Raw genomic sequence first — 18,788 nt, 5'->3', positions numbered from 1 at the left:
ACTCAGACTACAAAGCGTCCTTGAAGACAATCCATGAAGTTAGTAAATACTTGACGTAATATGGATTACTGTCTGTTTTTTAAAGACGGCTCGTTTGAACGTTAGTCTACAATCATTTGACTCTCTTAAACACAGGGAAAAAAACAACTGAGTTATCAACAGTCAATTAGCACATCATAAAATTATGTCGCACATAACCAAACTGTTGACTTTGAGGAGTACCACTAGCACGCGCGGAGTCTATGAATGTAATAACTTCTATTTCGGAAGTTCAATCTAAGATTCCATGGCGTCCGCAGCAGTGTACTTTCCCTTCTCTTCCTTCTTGGTGCTCTTCTTTCGCTCCAGGATCTTCCTCCTCGAGTTGTCCAGCTTCAGTTTGATAATCTGCACGTTACTCGGATGGATCGGAGTGGCCACTTGCTGTCCGTTCGTCTTTTCTCTCTTGATACTGTCAATGTGGATGCAGTACTTCAGACGGTAGACATTGTTGATCTTTCCAGTTCGCCCCTTGTGGCTCCCACGCACAACCATCACTTCGTCTTCCTTGCGGATGGGAAGAGATCGCACGCTGTACTTGCTTCGTAGCTCCTTCGAGAGGGCAGCGCTCATTCGGAAATATCTCTCGTGCGAGGGTGCCGTGAAGTGAGCCTTTCGGGACTTCCTTCGCGAAGATGACACTTTCGGGTTTCGCTTCATCTTTAGGGCAAACAGAAAATCTGAAATTTACTCAAGCTAATAATAAATTTACTCAAGCTAATCACACTAATAAATTTGACTATTTTAGACGCAAAGATCGATGCATTATACATCACCCTTTAAAATGCTTTTTTTTCAAATCAAACCGGTCCGTCAATTATGTTTGCGTTCAAAAAATTGATATGACAGACAATGAATAAGGACGCTATCCTATCAAAAAGCGTTAACTCCAGTTTATAGTAAAAAAAAAACTAGACAATCTGATCTAATTATTACATCATTATATTTCACTCATTAGTAAAGACAGCGCATCCTCAGTTTATCAAACTCATCGATCTACTTCTCCAAAAACAACATCCAGAGTTCCTATGATCGCTACTACATCAGCTAACATATGACCGGCAGATACTTTATCCAGGCCAGCGAGATGTGCAAATCCAGGGGCCTTGATCTTACATCTGTAAGGCCTGCTGGTTCCGTCAGACACCAAATAAACTCCGAATTCTCCTTTTGGAGCTTCGATTGCAGTATACGTAGACCCAGGCGGAACTTGAAACCCTTCTGTAAAATACTTGAAATGATGAATCAACGCTTCCATTGATTCTTTCATTTCGTGTCTTGAGGGAGGTGACACTTTAGCATCGTCTGTTTTGATTTCTCCGGGAGGCATTTTGTTCAAACACTGGTATATAATCTTCAAACTTTCTCGCATCTCCTCACATCTGATTTTGTATCTGTCGTAACAATCTCCTCTCAATCCAACCGGAATATCAAACTCGAACTTTTCGTATCCATCGTAAGGAGTGGCTTTTCTTATGTCCCATTTGATTCCCGAGCCTCTCAGCATAACTCCCGAGAACCCGTAATTCAATGCATCTTCTGATGAAATAACGCCAATATCTACCGTTCGCTCCTTCCAAATTCGGTTTTCAGTCAACATTTCTTCCAGCTCATCAATTCGTTCGCCGAACTTCAAGGACCAGTCGTATATATCGTCCAGAAGTCCCATCGGAAGATCTCTAGCAACGCCTCCGGGTCGCACATAAGCCGCATGCATTCTAGCTCCTGATACTCTTTCGTAAAATTCGAAAAGTTTCTCGCGTTCCTCAAAAAGCCAGAAGAACGGAGTCATCGCGCCAACGTCCAAAGCGTGAGTTCCGATTCCCATAATGTGATTCAAAATTCTTGTTATTTCTGCGAACATGACCCTTATGTATTGTGCTCTCTCTGGTACTTGTATGTTCAGGAGTTTCTCGATAGCCAATGAGAAACATTGTTCATTAGTCATCATTGAGACATAGTCAAGGCGGTCGAAGTAGGGCAACGCTTGCATGTAGGTTTTGTATTCGATCAATTTCTCAGTACCTCTGTGTAACAAGCCTACGTGTGGATCAGCCCTGACAACACTTTCGCCTGATACTTGAAGGAGTAGCCGTAGTACTCCGTGGGCGGCGGGATGTTGAGGTCCAAAATTTAGAATCGTATTCGAGACATTCTTCTCAACTGTTTTTTCGATAGTATCTGTGTAAATCCTTGGGTTCAGTGGAATTTTATCTCTGTCTTCTTTTCTAGGCACCCACATCAAATGTTTGTACTCTTCTTCGACTTTCCAGTATTCCGCTTGCCATTTTCTCCCTCTGTATGAATTGAAAAACGTCTGTGGGATAGCTCGAGAAACGATGGATGTTTTGTTTGAAATCGGGGATGCTATTACTGATTGAGCTACAGTTTTTAACATGATTACTACTTCATCCGAATCTGTTAACAAGAGCAATCACAGTAACATTCTGTAAAACGTGGGTTTACAAGGCAGATCTTCGTTCTAATCGGCCTTTCGAAAGCCACTCTAACTTTTAAAGAGTCGAAGAAAAACACTTATAGACGGTTGCTTTCAAGTAGCACGTAATATTCCGACTATGGTAACCTAAGTTAAGCTATTGAAAAATAACCATTGCAAGGGTGAGGTTATAATAGCTAAAATAACGTTAAAATCGCATTAAATATTCAAGGAGGTCAGTCTCTTATCCATTCCTCCATGTACATTATTTGCAAAACGGGAAAAAACATTTATCTCGACCCTCATTTTGGAATCCGAATCACGACTGAAACGTCATGATACCCGTTTCCTAGTGACTGTTATTTGTGGTACCTAATTTAGCGGGAAAAAAAACATCAGAACTTGCCACTCTTAAAAGCGGTCGACAAAACACAACGTATGGGTTAATTAATTAAATCTAGATATGATACTCCTCATAAAAAGACGGTTACTTTGGAAAATATATTTTCAATTTGTACCATTTGCTAATAAAATACTAGTCTACCGAGGGAGAAATACAAATTAATATTAATAACATTCAGCTCCATAATTAAATTACTAGCACAAAAGTTTGAATGGCGGCGTTGCAAACAAAAGAGCCAGATAATATGTTAATTTTTAAATTAGAGTTAAAAAACAGGGGTTCAAGCAGCTATATTACACGTTTTGAAATATATCGAAAACCAGGGAATAGACAAACTAGTCGAAATACAGGTCATTTATAGCCAATACCAAATCTTACTCAAGTTTAAAAATACAGATATGTTATCTCGAAAAGGTTGGAATTTTTGGACGAGGAGTTCAAATTTGGTGCTTGCTATAAAACTTACCTCAACTTGCGAGAAACCCTTGAAAGAATTTGATATACTCGAAGTTGTTGCAACCCGAATTTAATAAGCTCAGCAGTCTAAATTAATTGTAATCTTAAAAGGTCACTAGACGACTGAATATCAAATTCTGTTCCATAATACAAACCAGCAAAAGTATGAAAAGATTGCAGTATTTCAATATTAAATGGTGAAGACGAAACTACGCTAAAATATTATCATTTTGGAAACTTATACCAAAAACTTGACCAACTATTTACACGATTAAAAATTCATAGCACTTTGACTTAAGTTGAAAAACTTCTCTATGAAAGTAGCAGTTGATATCACATAACAATAACTTGATTTACACTATTATGCTGACTATCTTGCGGCGACCTTGACCTTCGTTTTCTTCTGGGACTAGAATTCGGATCTTCTTCGGGGTCAATTACTACCGAAGTAAACGGGCTCTTCTCGCTCCTAACTATACTAGCTGAAGTTTTCGCAGCATTCGTACTATTATGAGCCTCGCTCTTCGATTTGGACTTGTGGTAAGTAGCTACTCCATTTGCTTTTTTAGTTTCAACTTGATCTTCTGATTCTTCATTCTTAAACGACCCGTACGGTTGTTTTGACTCCTTTTCTTGCTCGTACAAGCTGTTCTTTGCAGTGGATCCCACTGCTCCATTTTTGGCAATGTTTACCTGCAGTGTTTCTGGCTTGGCTTTCGAGGGCTGCTTACCCGTTAAATTGAGGTAGCTGCCATTGCTAGCTTGGTTATTGCCGCCACTCTTCGAGAGATTGCTACCCAGACTGGCCGTTGATGCATTAGGGGCACCCGCAGTGTTGATAGTGGGTCTACGAGGCTCGTTCGGGTCAATTGCCCATCCAGAATCGACAGAATACTCAACTTTAGTGCACGGAAAAAACCAGCAACAGCGGTTCCCTACGCAAACAAAGGAAAAAATTAGCTAAAAAACAAGAAAATTGCTCGTGCATTCGGCTTGTTGAATTGAAGAAATGAAAAATTAGTAAAAAGCTTTTAATGCCTATTGTGGACCAGGAAAACGAAGCCACGATAATATAAGTAAAAATAACACAGAGGCGAAGCAGAGCTTTGCACCACTTGCGATACCACATAAGCAAAGTAAGCTAGAAGACAAAAAATGATGAAAAAAAAGCCACGGGGTCAAAAAAATGTCAAAAACTATTACAAAAATTGCACAATTTTGTCGCGAATTATTAGATTGTAATACAATGCGGATTTAAATTTTAACCACAAAAACTAACCAATTTTTTGTTTAGTAACAACTTTAAATCGTTCTACGCAAATTTTTGGAGATACCCTTCATAAACTTTTTTGGGATACAAAATAGGCTCGCTTTGATTTTGTCAGCAATTGAACCAATAGTTTCGGCGTAATTTTTACCATAGCTATTCTGCGAAAACTTTAAACAAGATTTGTCTTCATAATATTAAATCTCAAATTTTATTCGTTTTGTCCCGATGATTTAAATCAGAACTGAAGTATTGCCGGCGTGAAACTAAAATTCAGCAACATTTAGTGAGCGGTAATCACAAACTTGCGTAAACTCGCGTTGAGCCAAAAATTAAATTGTTGCCATGAAAAACTTTCTAGCGGAAAAAAGTAAAACAAACAAAATACAGCACACCAAAAACACTTGCAACTACAATGAAAATTGCTTTCAGTATGAGAAAACTCTGTGATGCGGCAACTAAGCCCGCAAAACATAATCAGACAAATGAAAAGCCCGAAATTCTTTTCAACGGAATGTTTTCAGTTCGTTTGAAAACATTCCGTTGAAAAGAATTTCGACCTTTTCATTTGTCTGATTATGTTTTGCGGGCTTAGTTGCCGCATCACAGAGTTTTCTCATACTGAAAGCAATTTTCATTGTAGTTGCAAGTTTTTCAACGGAATGTTTTCAGTTCGTTTGAAAACTGGCCAGATTTGAACATTTCTTGCCTCGTCTGGCACACTTGCCTATCGGTAACGAACACTTTTCTCAGTCCGAAGCGTAGTCGCTACCTCTAGGCAAGTGTGCCAGAAAAGTTTGACAAGTGTGCCACGCTAGTGATATGAAATCGAAAGTGTACTATAAAAGCAGTAGTCAAGTACTTTACTTTGAAACTTCAAGAATTTGAGCATGCCATCACTTTGAATAGCAGTAAGTAGTTCGGTAGCCCAGTAGCTTTAAATATTAAAGAATTTGAGCATGTCAGATTTTGTTCAGAGATTTTGTTAAGCAAGTTCTGAACCCAAAAAAACCTATATTCCGATGTCAACTAAAGGCCTCCTGCCAGTTGCATCACTCGCCGTCTCTTCGGATGCGACGATTACTAATGCCCTAGCTCTTTGCGATAGTGCTTCGACGCACTCATGAGTATCCGCCGATCTCGTAAAACGTCTCCATTTGGTTGGAATTCCCGTTAACCTCACCATAAATGGATTCAATTCCACGAGCGTGATGAAAACTCATCAAGTAAGTTTTCAAGTTTCCGCCAAAACGAATAATAGTAATTTTTCGTTTTCTTTTCGACCTTATGTTAAGGATCATATTCGCATTGGGTCGGATAGCATAAGTATTCCTGAATTACAGGAAAAATACCCGCAGTTGGCTCGGATAAAACCTATACTTATAAGTATGAGGAAGTCGAAATAATTATTGGACAGGATTTCTACCATGCCATAAGACCCGTTGAGTACCTTCTGGGGGAGGACTCTATTTCACCGTGCGCCGTTTGCCTTCTGATAGGTTGGGTTTTAAGTGGTCCCTTACCGCCGTCCTTTAAGTCGAACTCGTCTTGCTTTAAGTGTGTTGTCAAAGACATGTCTCTTGCGGACCAAATTAAAACTTGGTATGAGTTGGAGTCATATGGAGCCTTCAAGCAGGTAGATGCCCGTTCCGCCGCCGACAAACGCTCTTTGTCCGTTTTGAAAAATGACACCTTTCACGATGGTGAGAGATACATTGTACCAATGCTTTGGAACGATAAGGAAAGTAGTTTACCGAATAACTCTTTTTCCTCCTTAGCTCAATTAAATTCTTTGGAAAAGAGGCTAGATAAGGATCCGTCACTCCGTGAAAAATACGCCGAAACAATAAGAGAAGATTTACAAAAAGGATATGTCATAACCGTTAAGGCACACGATCCCAAATCACGAGCCGATCGTGGGTGGTATCTCCCGCATCACCCGGTGTTGAACCCGAATAAACCCGGTAAGGTGCGCCGAGTCCTCAATGGGGCATCGAAGTGTCATGGCGCTTCCTTGAACAAATCTCTGTTGGTTGGCCCGGATCTCCTTCAAAACCTCATTTTTGTACTGTTAGGATTCCGTCAGCATAAATACGCCGTTTCAGCTGACATTGAAGGGATGTTTTTACAGGTTCGAGTACGTGAAGAAGATCAACCTTCTCTTCGTTTTTTGTGGCGGGAGGACCCCACATCAAGTGTGGTAGTTCACCATTATACGCGTCACATTTTTGGTGCTCGTGACTCGCCGACTTGTGCGAATTTTGCTTTGCAGAAGACTGCATCGGATAATCAAGCTGAGTACCCCGAAGCTGCTTCGGCTGTTGTCCAGAAATTTTATATGGATGATTATCTGGATTCTTTTCAAAACAGGGATTACGCCTTGAAGTTAGGTAGGGATTTAATCTCCTTGCTTAAACTAGGGGGGTTTCGTCTGACAACATTTGTCAGCAACGTGCCAGACGTAACAACCGCTCTTGATCCGGACAACCGTGAGTCCAATTCCTCTGTTAAAGATATTTTTGCGAGTCCAGACCAGTCGTCGCATGTTCTCGGTCTTAAGTGGGATCACGTAAAAGACACCTTAGTCGTATGTAGAGGGGTTGATCGTCCACTAGACAAAGCAATCACTCAGCGTACCGTGTTGAGTTTTGTTTCCTCTGTTTTTGATCCAATTGGGTTAGTGGCTCCGTATACCGTGAAGGCTCGCCTTCTATTAAAAGATATCTGGCGAATCAGCGGTCAAAAATGGGACGATGATCTGCCAGAGGAAATCAAAATGCAATTCCTTGAGTGGCACTCAGGTCTTAATTTGTTAGGTTCTCTGACAATACCTCGCAGCTATTTCACTGAACCTTTCGACCGAATAGAACTTCACATGTTCGGTGATAGTTCGCTGGATGTTTCTGTGCCGTCGCTTTCCTTCGTGCGCGACTTGTTAGCTCCCATCAGACCGAATAAGCCTTTGTGTTTGGCAAAGCCCGCGTCGCGCCTATGAAAGCGCTTTCTATTCCAAAGTTAGAGCTTCAAGCGGCTCTTCTTGCAACCCGCTTAAAAGAAATGTTGAAAGCTCTCACTTTCAAAGTTACGGATATTTTCATGTGGACAGATAGTACCACTGTTCTCCAGTGGCTTCACTCTTGTAGTAAACTATCCGTTTTTGTTGGTAATCGCACTGGTGAGATTCTGGAGTCTACCACCACTGATCAGTGGCATCACATACTTAGCGGTAATAACCCAGCTGATACCGGTACACGAGGGATTTCTTCGGAAGCCCTCAAGGAAAGCAGCTGGGTTAATGGCCCTAGTGTATTGAGAACAACTGATTGGCCGTTCAAGCCCGATACAAGGGTTATTGATAAAATAAGACTATGTGATATCGACATTTGTCTGGAAAACTCGTCAAATTTTGTCGTCGATGTTTTGACAGAAAAAAATCTTCTCTTCGGAAAATGGGAGAGATTCAATTCAATTGTAAAATACAAACGCGCAGTAGCTTTTTTGTTAAGATGGCTGCCATCCCATAAACATTTCCGGTCGAGTATATTAGAAATTACAGACCCGTCTGAAATGGATATTGCTGAACAGAAGCTCATTTACCTGTCCCAGGGTGAGACATTCCCTAGTGAACTTAAACTACTAAGATCCGGTAAAGTTATCACAAGGAATAGTCAGATCGCCAAGTGTTCGCCGTTCATTGGACCAGCTGGCATCCTTCGCTCAACTGGGCGCATCAGCCGCTTGGTTAATTCCGATTTCGATAGCAAGCATCCGATTATACTTGATGCACGTCACGCGGTTGTTCGGTTATTGGTTCAGCACTTGCACGTTAGAAATTTCCATCAAGGCTTGGATTACATGCGTGCGGTGGTTAATTTGAAGTACGTTGTGTTAAAATTGCGATGGTTGCTGCGAAACATTGAAAATACTTGCGTTGCTTGCCGAAAACGCAAAGCGCAAACAGTAACTCATATTATGGCTGACCTGCCCATTGAAAGGCTGGGTTACAAGCAACCTCCTTTCACTAACACAGGTGTCGACTACTTTGGGCCGTTCCTAGTTGCAATCCGGAGAAGTACGGAAAAGAGGTGGGGTTTTTTTGTTCACCTGTCTCACCACTAGAGCGGTGCATATTGAAGTGGTCCCCTCGCTCGACACAAGCTCTTGTGTGATGGGCGTAGAGAGGTTTATTGCACGTCGCGGTACTCCGACTACCATCATGTCCGACAACGGACCGAACTTTGTTGGCGCTCAGAAAGAGCTCTTAGCTTGCATTGAGAGATAGAACAAGCTCGCACCCGCTGTTTTTGTTCAGAAAGGGATCAAGTGGAAATTCAATCCACCCAGCGCACCGCACCATGGTGGCTCCTGGGAGCGATTAGTTCGGAGTGTCAAGCGCGTTTTGTATGACATCTTAGGCAACAGAAGAGTAACTGAGGAGGTGCTAAGAACCACGCTGTGCCTTGTTGAGCAATCACTCAACGCTAGACCGATAACAGCCGTTAGTTCCGATCCGCTAGATCTAGAGGCGTTGACCCCGAATCATTTTATCCTTGGTCAACATGCAGCGAGTTTTCCGTCGCTAAGTTTCGAAGAAAACTTCGACAATAAGAAGCGGTTCGCCAGAGCTCAATCATACGCTAACGCAATATGGACACGGTGGATGCGGGAATACGTTCCTTCCCTCAATAGGAGGGCAAAGTGACACAACCAGTCAGACGTTAAGTTGAAAGCCGGCGACTTGGTTTGGGTCATAGAGCCTGACACTCCACGTGGACATTATCCACTCGCACGTATCCTAAGACTGCACTATGGCAAGGACGGATGCGCGAGATCCGCCGACATAAAGACCGTTACGAGTGAACTGACCCGCCCGACCGTAAAGCTCGCTCCCGTTCTTCCTTGTTTAGGGGTGGAGGATGTTGCAGCGCAAATATAAAACAATAGTACAAATGCATATAAACGTAAATGTGCGAGAGTATAAATGCATATAAAGTTGAACCAAAATGTAACAACCATAAGCACAGTTTGCCGAGCGGCCCAGAGACAAGTCTCTCACGCCGGTCAACCGGGTTAGAGTCCCCCCCTATATGCAGACCTTAAAACATGTAGACCCGAGGGGCTATAGCCCCATTTGACCTATTTTAACCGTCTTTTCGCTCTAATTTGGTTCAGCCTTGATTAAGGCTGACCTTTAAAAAGAGCAATTTGTCTCAAGGACAAATACTGGCCATTTTTGCAGCTTGCTTTGAGTTATGCAGTTTATTGTGGCCGATGTTACCGATAACAATAAAAAAGCTTGTTAAAAATATCGTTATTTTCCCGATAAAATACTCGTTATAATTCAAGTGTTTGGGAACAGATTTTATCACGAAGTGTGGAAATTGACGCGCACAAAAAGGATCCAAACGAAATCCTAGAACTTTCGACATTCATAGTAAAACAGGTTCAGAAAAAGACTAGAAAAACAAAAAAATCATAAAAACATTCAAAAATGTTCTTTTTTTGTATAAATCACTGGGACACTTTTTTGAACTTTTTTAGAAGACTGAAAATTATTTAATATTAAATATCACTCGACTCGGTACCTATGATTATTTGTGGTACCTGATTTTGCGTGGAAAAAAATCTAAAACAAACCCCAATACAAAGTTCATTCCCATTTTCTATGGTCAAAACAAAAATCAGCAAAACCTCATAAGATTCTTATGCGTTCATTGACTCTTATCAAGAAAAAATTAATTTCATGCTCATTCTAGAATGAAAAAAGTCATGAGCACAGGGAATCATTTGAATATTTCGACCACAGTAATCAATAAAATGTTTTAACGTTTATAATTTTTTTTGGAATCCGATAAATTACGAGCTTACTATGATTTCCAGCAAATTGCAGTGAGAACCCCCCACCAACGCTCTAGATCTCTTCCAAACAATCTTTCGAGAGTGGTCTGAAAAATCTGCTAGGAAAAACAAAAACCTAGACCTTCTATACTTTGATAAAAACTAACAAACCGTATCCACAGACTCGTCTGAAGGCATTGCGACACCTATGGCGGCTCTTGTTTTGAAGAGATCGATGGTAGCTGGCAATGGAACCCAGAGTAGCCGAGCCCTCCGGAACCTTGGTGGGTTTTTTCAGCTGCTCCACTGCTGTCTCGTCCGCCATCACAGACTGGAACTGATCGACTAACATGGAGATGGCGAAGATGAAGAACACGAGACAGAGAATGCACACAACTACTGTGTTGGCTCTAAACACAAACATGCACTTAAATGGCAACCGAAACGACTAATTCAAATCATTTTTAGTTTACTGCTCTTTATGGGTTAATATCTGTTAAGCGTGTTAATACAGGTAAATGCAGGGTTGCATGATTAAAATCAACTTGATTTAAATCGGATTTTAATCGTAGAATGAAATCAAAAAAATCAAGCTTTGTCTAATCCTGCCGAGTGCCGCGGTAAACATACAACCCAGCTTGCAGTATTTATATTGGTTACGTAATTCGCTCTTTATAGCATACTTTTAACTGAAAGTTTTTCAGCACTTTCGGATTTATCCATTTCAGTCTCAAAAATCAAGGTAAAACAATAAAAATCGGATTTAAATCAATCGAGAATATACATCAGATTTTTATGCAACCCTGGGTACATGTGTTAAGCGATTTTTTCATCATCAATATCAATGAAAACATAGCCAACAGACAGTTGGAAAAGAATCAATGAACGCAAGTAAACAGAAGAAAAAAAAATCTCCACTTTCAAATAAATAAGGCTTAAGCCTTTGAACTTCAAGAGCAAATTATGATTGACAGTTGTTTGCTAAATTTAACTGAATTTGAAAACACAATGATTAGTAGGTAAGTTTTTTTATTTCGCTAGGAAATCTTCAAATTAAATTTCACTTTGGAAACTATAATTTGATCACGTTTTTCTTGACCTTTACACTTTAGCATTTAGATAGTAGAGTTCGCCTTCTTTTCAACAAAGGAAATTAACTGAACTTAAAAAGAAACCAAAAATCAAACCGCGAAAAATCAAATTTGAGCCTGAACAATTTTTCAAAGAATTTTCCCGAAAAAAATCATCGCGACCTATATATGAGTCTGAACTACGCTCATCGACTCTTAGTCAGCTGTCTTATTTCATTGAGCGGGAAATAAATGGAGGCATTTTGTCCGGTAGTTTTAGTAAAACATTAATTTAGTCGTAGAACATTACATAGGTGTTTTAGCAATGTTAGAAAGAGCTAGCACACGTACAACATAGAGATGAACAACCTTGAGGTGCTGTCAAAGTCTTCGTTTTTCGTCTTCACAGAAATAACCATCGACATTACAGAGAGAAGGATGGCCAATAATGTCGTGATGGCTGAAATGAAAGTTTTCATATTTTAAATTGAGCCATCGTCGTCTATCTAAATAAGGACCGGCCTATTAGCATGTTTCGATTAGCATGCCCATGTAAAAACATGTAGTTTGAAGACTCGTTTTTTCATTTTTTTTAAAACTCAAAGTTGCAATTTTTATCAGCGTGCACTTAGCCGAATGTTTTATTAGACGAAAAGGAAATTTTTATTTCCTTGACAAATCAAGTCGTTTTCGAAACTATTTGAAAATTTAGGCTAATTCGTTTTTCATCTGAATGCATACTCAATTAAAACAATTATCGCATGCTAATCGCTACACCCCCGATCTAAATATTGTGAAATAAATATATTGATTTCACTGCACCAAAAAAAATTGATTCAACTAAATTTTCAAAGACGATTTTGAAATTAATTATATCCACCTGTATGCATAAGAAACTGAATGAAAGTCCTCTGATTTAGAAGTCCAACACAATTGGCAACCCAAGGGCAATGATGATCCATTTTATTCACGCATTGGTTGCATATTCTACAGTGATGTGCACGTGGTGGACGATGCAATCCGCACTTCTGGCAATGCGTCCAGCTAGGGTTCTAAAAAACCTTCCAGGTTCCAAGAATCATAAATTTGAAACTGATTGAAATTTAAAAAACTAATTGCAAGGGCAATGATTTATCTTACGTGCTGATTTCCCAATATCACGGGGTCTGACGGAGACACAAATCCTAAATCATCAAATATAAGTCAAATAACTTGAATGATGTAAACTTGTGAGTAATATATAATTTAATTTTCTTGTAAATACCTGGGTTCGAGCACGCGCATTTTATATGTGAATAGACAAGTAGTATAAGGCAGATATTGAACACAACCCCACCAACGATCGTCAACCTGCAATTTACAAGTTACAAATTTTTGAACGAACAACTTTTTGATAAAATGAATCCATTTTGAGAACACTAGATCAATAGGTAAATTTTTTATTCCGCTGGGAAATCTGAAAATAAAACTCCACTTTCGAAACTAGAAGTCTACGATCTTTTTGGTGACCTTTACACTTTTGCTGCTCCATACTGGAGTTTGCCTTCCTTGTAACAAAAGAAATGAACTGAAGAAACCATAAACGAACCGCGAAAAAGCAAGTTTGAGCCTGAACAAACTTAAGACTTTTCCTGAAAAAAAATCATCGCGCCTTTATAAGAAAAGTAAACCGAGGCGCTCAGACAAATCCTTTCAACAGGTTCAAAAGTGGTTAAAATTATAGAATTCAGTTGCAAAACGAAACCCCACGTGTATTCGACAGAAGCGAATCGAAGTTTCGCACTACTTGCGATAACAAATAAAAATGCATTGCATACAGAAAAGCAGAGCCACTAAGTCTAAAAAAAAGAGTCCAAAAAATTTAGAAAAAATTGTCTGGAATGATGTTCCATTTGCGGAAAACACGTCCAGAACCACAATCAATGGCGTTTAACGAAAAAAAGGTAAATTTCGTTAAATCCAAAACAAAATTTTTGTCATGAAAAACTTTGAACTATGAAAAAGTTCTCAGATTTTCACCAATAAAAAACATGTTACCCTTGTTACGGCCCGAAAATAGGGCACTAAGCCGAAATCATTTGAGCCGAAAAAAATGAGCGAAAGTCAATTTTATAAAAATTACAAATTGCACAGTAAATCCAAACCCTAACAGCAACTACAATGAAAATTGCATAAACCAAAAAAAGTTCTAAGACATGGCAACTAAGCCGACAAAACATGGACAGACAAAAAACACGCCAAAAATTTTAATTGAAACAGATTTTTTTTCGGTTGACAAACAGGTCCTGGTTGGATTCAGACCCAGGACCTTTGCCGTCCCAGGTGTATTCGTTTCATCCAGGCTAAATGTTTGAGACGCTAACAAATTTGAATTCATTGAAATAATATATCAAATGATTCTGTTTAGCAAATTATTAACCCGAAAAAAATCTATATATTCCTAATTGATAACACTTGCTAATCGCAAGCGCAATAAGTTCCATAATTTTAAAGTTTCTAAGCAGTTAACCCAAAAAGCCATTTAATTTTCTTGTTGAAAAACAAAAAGCCCCAAAACGCAAAACGGCTAACAGCAATTTCGCACTTCAAATGGTAGCTAGTAGAGTGCTTGACTCGCTTTAAAACGACGTATCTCACGAAAAAATTCCGTAGCTAAGATCAGCGTCAATTAAGCGGAACCAAAATCATGCGAAAATTAACGAAGAAAAACTAAGAAATTGCGAAGAAAAACGGAGACGAGGAGTTAAAATCAGCAATTGGACACATCATTTCTTACACCAAGCTGCGTTTCAAGGCGGCATAACAATTAAATCCCCATTTAAATGCCAAGATTTACGAAAAAAAGACGGAACATTTGTGCTCGTAGTGGTTTTTCTCCAGACAAATTTCGACCTTTTAACCAGCAATTTTTAACGAATCTTTATTACATCATTCAAACAGTATTGAAGCTCAAACTCAAAAAGATGATCATTGCTAGTAAAGTTTTAAAGATCGTCAAGTTGGGACAAATAACGCAAGTAAGCTAAGATTTCATCCTTCTTCGAATTGAATTGATGCATGCTTTTTATTTTATTCAAAATTTTGCTACATTGGAAATATCTCTCTTTGTACTTTACATAGCGTTCTAAAAAATACATCTATTTTTTTTTTGAAAACGTCATAAATTTTTCGAGAAGCGAGCACTGGATCATCGACCTTAGAAGACAATCGGAACATAGTCTGAAACCCTGAGATGTGTATAATTGATAATAATACAAAATGAGTTATTTATTTTTTTTTTTACTTTTTCCCACTCAAAATCAGGTACCACGGACAATTATCAAAAAGAGTCGAAGATAAAGCATATTTGAAATTCATTTCATGATGTTCTCGGTGTCAAAACGACCTGTTTTGAAGCTCTGGGCGAGTAATGCAGAGAAATACTTCTTTCAATCTAGTAAAACTAGTGTTCGAAGATTGAAGTTTAAAAAAATTTTGTCAAAAACAAATTTTAGTAGCCTTTTTTTTACAAAAGAAAATTTTCTGAGCCTAAAGGAGCAATTCACCTATAAAAAAAGTTATCAATCGTTTTACTCGGTCGAAATTAGACTTAAGCTCAACATTTGAAACCAGTTTTTTGATAAGACAAGGACACTGTTGAAATTTTTAAATGTTCAAATTAGGGCTGGAAAGCCTTGCATATAAAATTCAATCGATTTATTCCCTTGATTATTTGTGATACCTGATTTTGCAATAAAAACAATAAAACACAAATACAACGTTCCTCCGAACTTCAAATGGTAACAAATATCAAGATAAAATTAGCAGGCCATCAACACGGTTTTAGGAGGTTGGTCGACTGTGACAGCACTTGGTTTTATCAATGATCATATAGCCGAAGGATTGAATCAAGAAAAACTAAGCATGAGAATCCAAATAGTTCCACTGGATCTCACAGACGCATTTGAAATAGTAAATCATAGCGTCAATTATCCTACCCCAAAGGACACTTCATTTATCTTGCATTTACATGCGCAAAATCTGGCATGAGAAGACTTAAACAAGGTTCACTACAAGGTGGTGTTCTCTCACCACTCTTATATCCAGGGGCGGACGCCCCCCCCCCCTCAGGGATTGATACTTTTTCAGAAATCCATTTTTGGCCGACCGACCCTAAAATTTTTCTAAAGGCGCCTTTGGCGCCAATATATACTAACTTTGAGGGGGAGCGCGCGCCAAAAAAACGCGATTTTTTTTGTCAAAATTTTTCAAAAATTGCCCGAAAACGGCTTTTCTGACTGTTTTTTTTTCAAAAATTTGCCTGCGGCGCAGAAAATTTAGCCAAAGTAGGGGCAAAACAGTGCTTTGGGAGAGCTCGAAAAATCAATTTGGTCGACCTAAAAAAAAAAAAGGTCGTCAAAATTTTGGAAAATTTTTTGAAAATCCGCCCCCCCCTCGAGAAAATCCTAGATCCGCCCCTGCTTATATCTATATATTAGCTACATGCCTAAGCCACGAAAAAATGAAACGCTCGTCACTAATTCTGATGACAGAACAACCCTAACTTCCGGTTCCCATCCAATTGAGATTCACGCAACAATAACTCTTACCTCGCTCAACTAAACCAATGGCCAAAAACAGGCACTTAAATCTGCCCCTTGAAGACAAATTTATGACAAACGTTTGTACTTTTTGGTCTGCGATATTGGAGGGTACCCAAAAAATTAAAAAACTGAAAAATCCTGGGTGTTATAGGCCAGAAAGAAAATATCCTTAAAATACCAATCAGGGATGCCAAAAAACAAACAATCAGCTATAAAGCAATCAGTCGTAGTTTCAAAAACTACTCCGCGCACGAAGTTTAAACAAAAACAATGTCAAGCAACATAAAATATCAAGTGAAACACAGCAATGCTCTCAAAACTGACTAGCTCTGTTAAAATGACGATAATTGATCATTTACACGATGGAACCGAAATTCTCCCTGTTCGAGGACATAATGAAAAGCTTGCCAAACAGTTCTACCCCGGAGGCCATCTACCGGAGCCTGTAGACTATAGGATCAAACTGAAAACAAAATACGAGCAAGAACTTGCCGAGCTCCCGACAACTGATTCAGATCTTACCATTAACCAATACAGAAAAGTCCTCAAATATCTGCATACAAAAACCATGAGAGATTTTACTGCGAGTCACAAATTTAGTCTATCACTATTCCTGGAGTAAATTTGGAAGAAAGAAACTCGCGTGAAGCTAGGAGCACACTTACGCAGCTCTGCTCCGGATACGCACCCATCCTGGATAACTACATAAACAGGATTGACCCAAATTAGGCTAATATAAGCAGTTTGCAATCTAGGTCCGCATGACGCGCACCACTTATTCAACTGTCCAGGCAGACCGACAGATTTCAATACACTCAGTCTAAGGACTGACCCCCTCCGTGTAGCTCACGTATCACGAGGAAAGGGAGAGGTAAACTCCCTTGAAAGAACTAATTAGCTTGATGGAGGATGCTGACCTCACAGAAGCACAACAAAACGCAAGATCAATTTACACGAGTCCAGAATTTAAACGAAGTCCAAGTACACCACACTAGTCGCATACCTACTTATTCTGTCAGGGGTCTATAACATTGGATTAGGAACGAGACGAAACCACTATAGACCGAAATAAACGAACACAATGTCATCAACAACAACGAGGCTACAACAACATGGGAAGAATTAGAGGAGCAGTGAAAAATTCGAGCAGAAAGCATAACGATGAAACATTCCAATCAAGCCTTACCTATTCCGGATCGACAGAGATCCAGAAAAAATGCCGATACAAGCATCTCTCAGTGAATGATTAGCCAAACCGCGGACAAATTATTGAAACAGCAAAATTTTCCGCTAACTAGTAGCTCTATATTACAACATGGCAACTAGTTAACATTGGAAAAGAAACTATATTAAACCCACGCTAACAGTTTCAACCTTCGTGAACAAATATTTATGCGATTAACGAGACGTTTTTTCCTTATCACCTTACAAAAAAAAACACCCTACTTCATGGCTTCTTCCCGCATGTGCTAGAAGGTTGATGAAATAAACTTACGGTAAAATATTAGTTGGCAGCAGAATGAAATAAATAACGGCGAAATCGCAATATACTATGACAGCGTAGATAACACAGAACGTCGCCACTCCGCATGCGTCCTTGCACGGCATTGTCGTGGTCTTGCTGCTTGATGATGGGTAGCTTATATATTTTGAAAACACGTCTGAATAGGCTCCGCTCTTGAAATGAGCTTCTACACAATTGGTTTAGCGATCTGATCGACTGATGACGCCAAGCCTTCATTTGCCCATTTCTGCTGTTTCAGTTAAAAAGCCAAATCACCAAAACTAAAAAGACGAGAAACAAATTGACAAGCGATCTAATTCGACTTCAAAAAGCCTTCAATTCGTTTCCAACAATAGACTGTCTGATGTTCTCAGGCAATATTGCTTGGAGACCACCAAGTCACTATTTAATTCGGCTTTCCGTGCTAACGTATAAACATAGAACTTGAATTCAAGATAGTTTTTTTTTCACAAACAGGTAAATTCAAAATAACCGCTCGGTTAAACATACACAGGTAAACAGATAATTTCTGATCTATAGGCTTCTCAGCCTCTGTCGATCAGCTCCATCTGTGGACGTCCAATTCTTCATTCGAAAAAGGATGTATCATACATGTCGTTTTCCCAGTGTTGATCCAGCCTCGATTTGGACAAATTGATGTGAACGCTGGAAATTACACTCTGGTAGTGCGTTCCAGTCGTTTACGGCTGCTATAGTGAAGAAGCTACTTCGTAAACAATTTCGTGATTTTCATGTTATCAAATTGTACGGATTTTCACGAGAATTTCATTCGTTTATTGTAAACACTCCTTCAGTTGCTATTACATCATAAACAAGATTTTGTGCACTTCTATCATATGCCCACGTTTTCTTCTGGGCTCCAGGGTAGGAAGCTTAAAAATTTTCAATATTTCATAGTAAGCTAATTTGCATAAGCTTGGATTAACGAGAAGAGTATACGATGTGTATACTCTTGTCGTTGTTCACTCTGAGATTATGGCTCTGAGATTATGGCCTGAGATTATGGCCATAATCTAAGAGTGAACAACGGCCAGACGGAATTAACATTTATCAAACAAGAGAAAGCCGCGTTGATGAGAGCTGGCGCAAGGTGAAGAAACTAGGCTCTTTACCGGGAGACGACGAAAACATCATCATGCGCAAGTGCTTGGCAACCGCGGCTCTAGGAAA

General features: G+C 39.3%; 3 protein-coding genes across 7 annotated transcripts in view; all 3 read right to left on the bottom strand.

Moving 5' to 3' along the window:
• Positions 1 to 18,788, bottom strand: part of LOC134843953 (NADH-ubiquinone oxidoreductase 49 kDa subunit-like) — a 286,758-nt gene that overhangs the window by 149,380 nt on the left and 118,590 nt on the right. The window contains exon 1 of one of the 4 annotated variants that reach the window (XM_063860333.1): positions 3,404 to 3,413. The exons of 2 other annotated variants lie outside the window; for them this stretch is intronic. Coding sequence is in view for 1 of the 2 variants with exons in the window: in XM_063860334.1 (XP_063716404.1) it covers positions 1,028 to 2,437 (1,410 nt within the window). In the remaining variant the exon portion in view is untranslated. Of the gene's footprint in view, positions 1 to 907; positions 2,458 to 3,403; positions 3,414 to 18,788 lie in introns of those variants that run through there. One more of the 4 variants, XM_063860334.1, reaches the window with a different exon arrangement.
• LOC134844812 (uncharacterized) lies at positions 277 to 699 on the bottom strand. The gene has a single exon (XM_063861627.1). The coding sequence runs from the start codon at positions 697 to 699 to the stop codon at positions 277 to 279; it is 423 nt and encodes a 140-aa protein (XP_063717697.1).
• Positions 3,404 to 17,875, bottom strand: LOC134843954 (palmitoyltransferase ZDHHC9-like). 2 transcript variants are annotated; one of them, XM_063860335.1, is made up of 7 exons: positions 17,589 to 17,875; positions 12,775 to 12,860; positions 12,651 to 12,694; positions 12,391 to 12,562; positions 11,862 to 11,970; positions 10,612 to 10,850; positions 3,404 to 4,270 (listed from the first exon to the last, which is right to left on the bottom strand). In XM_063860335.1, the coding sequence occupies exons 1-7, from the start codon at positions 17,699 to 17,701 to the stop codon at positions 3,669 to 3,671; spliced, it is 1,365 nt and encodes a 454-aa protein (XP_063716405.1). In that variant the 5' UTR covers positions 17,702 to 17,875; the 3' UTR covers positions 3,404 to 3,668. The 2 variants fall into 2 exon arrangements, with proteins under 2 accessions (XP_063716405.1, XP_063716406.1); XM_063860336.1 differs by having other exon boundaries at positions 11,880 to 11,970.

This window comes from Symsagittifera roscoffensis, chromosome 4 (assembly GCF_963678635.1).
Source record: "Symsagittifera roscoffensis chromosome 4, txSymRosc1.1, whole genome shotgun sequence".
Classification (NCBI taxonomy): Eukaryota; Metazoa; Xenacoelomorpha; order Acoela; family Convolutidae; genus Symsagittifera; species Symsagittifera roscoffensis.
Note: the sequence above shows the minus strand (reverse complement) of the source record. Positions and strands in the feature narration are given on the sequence as shown.

Excerpts from the sequence above, each read along its gene's own strand:
- LOC134844812 (XM_063861627.1), bottom strand. The coding sequence starts at position 699 with ATGAAGCGAAACCCGAAAGTGTCATCTTCGCGAAGGAAGTCCCGAAAG.
- LOC134843954 (XM_063860335.1), bottom strand. The coding sequence starts at position 17,701 with ATGCCGTGCAAGGACGCATGCGGAGTGGCGACGTTCTGTGTTATCTAC. Across the intron at positions 12,695-12,774 it reads ATGCGCGTGCTCGAACCCAG|GATTTGTGTCTCCGTCAGAC; the intron begins GTATTTACAAGA and ends TTGATGATTTAG. Across the intron at positions 12,563-12,650 it reads TGATATTGGGAAATCAGCAC|AACCCTAGCTGGACGCATTG; the intron begins GTAAGATAAATC and ends AAGGTTTTTTAG.